The sequence below is a fragment of the Oryzias melastigma genome, unplaced genomic scaffold (genome assembly GCF_002922805.2).
Source record: "Oryzias melastigma strain HK-1 unplaced genomic scaffold, ASM292280v2 sc00433, whole genome shotgun sequence".
In the NCBI taxonomy this organism is placed as follows: domain Eukaryota; kingdom Metazoa; phylum Chordata; class Actinopteri; order Beloniformes; family Adrianichthyidae; genus Oryzias; species Oryzias melastigma.
The window spans coordinates 639-2,287 of NW_023417029.1; the positions used below are offsets into that span (position 1 = coordinate 639).

The 1,649-nt window shown below is 34.9% G+C and overlaps 1 protein-coding gene across 1 annotated transcript; it reads left to right on the forward strand.

Moving 5' to 3' along the window:
* Positions 1-880: 880 nt before the first annotated feature.
* LOC112140061 (BOLA class I histocompatibility antigen, alpha chain BL3-7) lies at positions 881-1,649 on the forward strand (the record flags this gene model as incomplete). The annotated part of the gene is given in 2 exon segments (XM_024262971.1): positions 881-1,159; positions 1,587-1,649. Coding segments are annotated over 2 exon segments (342 nt in total), but the record flags the coding sequence as incomplete, so codon positions are not given.

Below are 1,649 nucleotides of genomic sequence, written 5' to 3' on the forward strand. Positions count from 1 at the left end.
GCTTCTGCTGTCTGTCTGCTGGATTCAGGACGCAATGCATGATGGTCCGTGTGGAGCAGAGCAGAAAGCAGCTTCTGAACGCTTTGGAATAGTCAGTCAGTCGGGCAGCAGCTGTGAAAACAGCAGCTCCTCCTTTGAAAACCTCTGATGGAAACAGGAGCTTCACTCGTCCAACACTTTAACTCAAACTCTTCTTTATTCTCTTGGTTTTATCAGAAACAATAACATTTATTATCATTCAAATCTTCAAGCTCTTCTTTTCAATCTATTGTAAAAGAATACTCATTCTAATGTAATTTTCTATAAAAAGATATAAAAATCTAAAATAACTCAATTTTTTCACTTCATTAGATGTTCAGTTATTTGGAAAATCATTCTAATAATCCACACATTCAGTTTGAAACAGTTTCCAACTGTTCTTTCATTTCATTTATTGAGTCATTGTTGATTAAATAATTAGGTAAAAATATTTTGCAGGATTTTCTTAATTTCTAGAATCAAGCAGCTGCTTCATTTATGAAACAGTTAATACAAACATAGGTGAGTTTTAGAACAAACTTCCTGTAATATATTTCATTTGGATCATGACTTTATGAGCCAAGCCTCCATGGGAACATTGAAAAGCAGTTTGAGTGTTTAAACTCCAGACAAAGTTAAACGTTTAAACTCTTTGAACATTAAACCTCTCCGACTGGAATGAACTGTAGTTTCAGAGGAAACTGTGGTGAAAATAATTATGTTTGGATCAGTGACTTTCAGAGCTTCATTTACATCAGAACATACATTCTTAATGAGTTTCTGTGTTTCAGATTATAAATGATCAGATTGTTCTGTCATTGTGATCAGATTGACTGAGGTTTTCTGTGTTCTTGTCTCTCAGGTGTTCACGTGTTCCAGCTGATGTACGGATGTGAGTGGGATGAAGAGACTGAAGAGGTCAAAGGTTATCGGCAGTACGGTTATGATGGAGAAGACTTCATTGCTCTTGACCTGAAGAAAGGATTGTGGATTGCTCCAAAACCGCAGGCTGTCATCACCAAACACAAGTGGGATCATGAGAGAGCTAACACAGAATACTTAAAGAACTACTTCGCCACGGAGTGTCCTGAGTGGCTGAAGAAATACTACAACTCTGGAAGGAGTTCTCTGATGAGAAAAGGTAAATCTCCTGACCTTGTATGTGTTTCGAAAAATATTTTCTATGTTCATCTCTCTTGACGTATTTTACTGCTGCTTTAAAATGAAATGCTCTTTATTCTTTTTGTTTTATGGGATTTCCTCTTTTTTCTTACATTTTTTAGTCTCATCTTTACTTTATTTTTTTCCCTTTTAAACTGATCAGTATTTGTTTTTTCTTTTTTTTCTTTTGTCATGTTTAGTTTTGTTACTTTTCATGTATTTTACATATGTTTCTGTTTTGTAATCTTAGAAGTATACTTGGAAATTACATTATCGTTCAAATGTCCAGAACAAAGGGGATTTATATGAGATTTTATTTTAAGTTGCCAAAATAAGTGACCATGTTAAATATTGTTCAAACATAAACAATACAGAAATGGTTAACTTAAACTTTCTTCTTCCTCCAGAGTCTCCTTCAGTGTCTTTCCTCCAGAAGTCCTCCTCCTCTCCAATCAGCTGTCATGCTACAG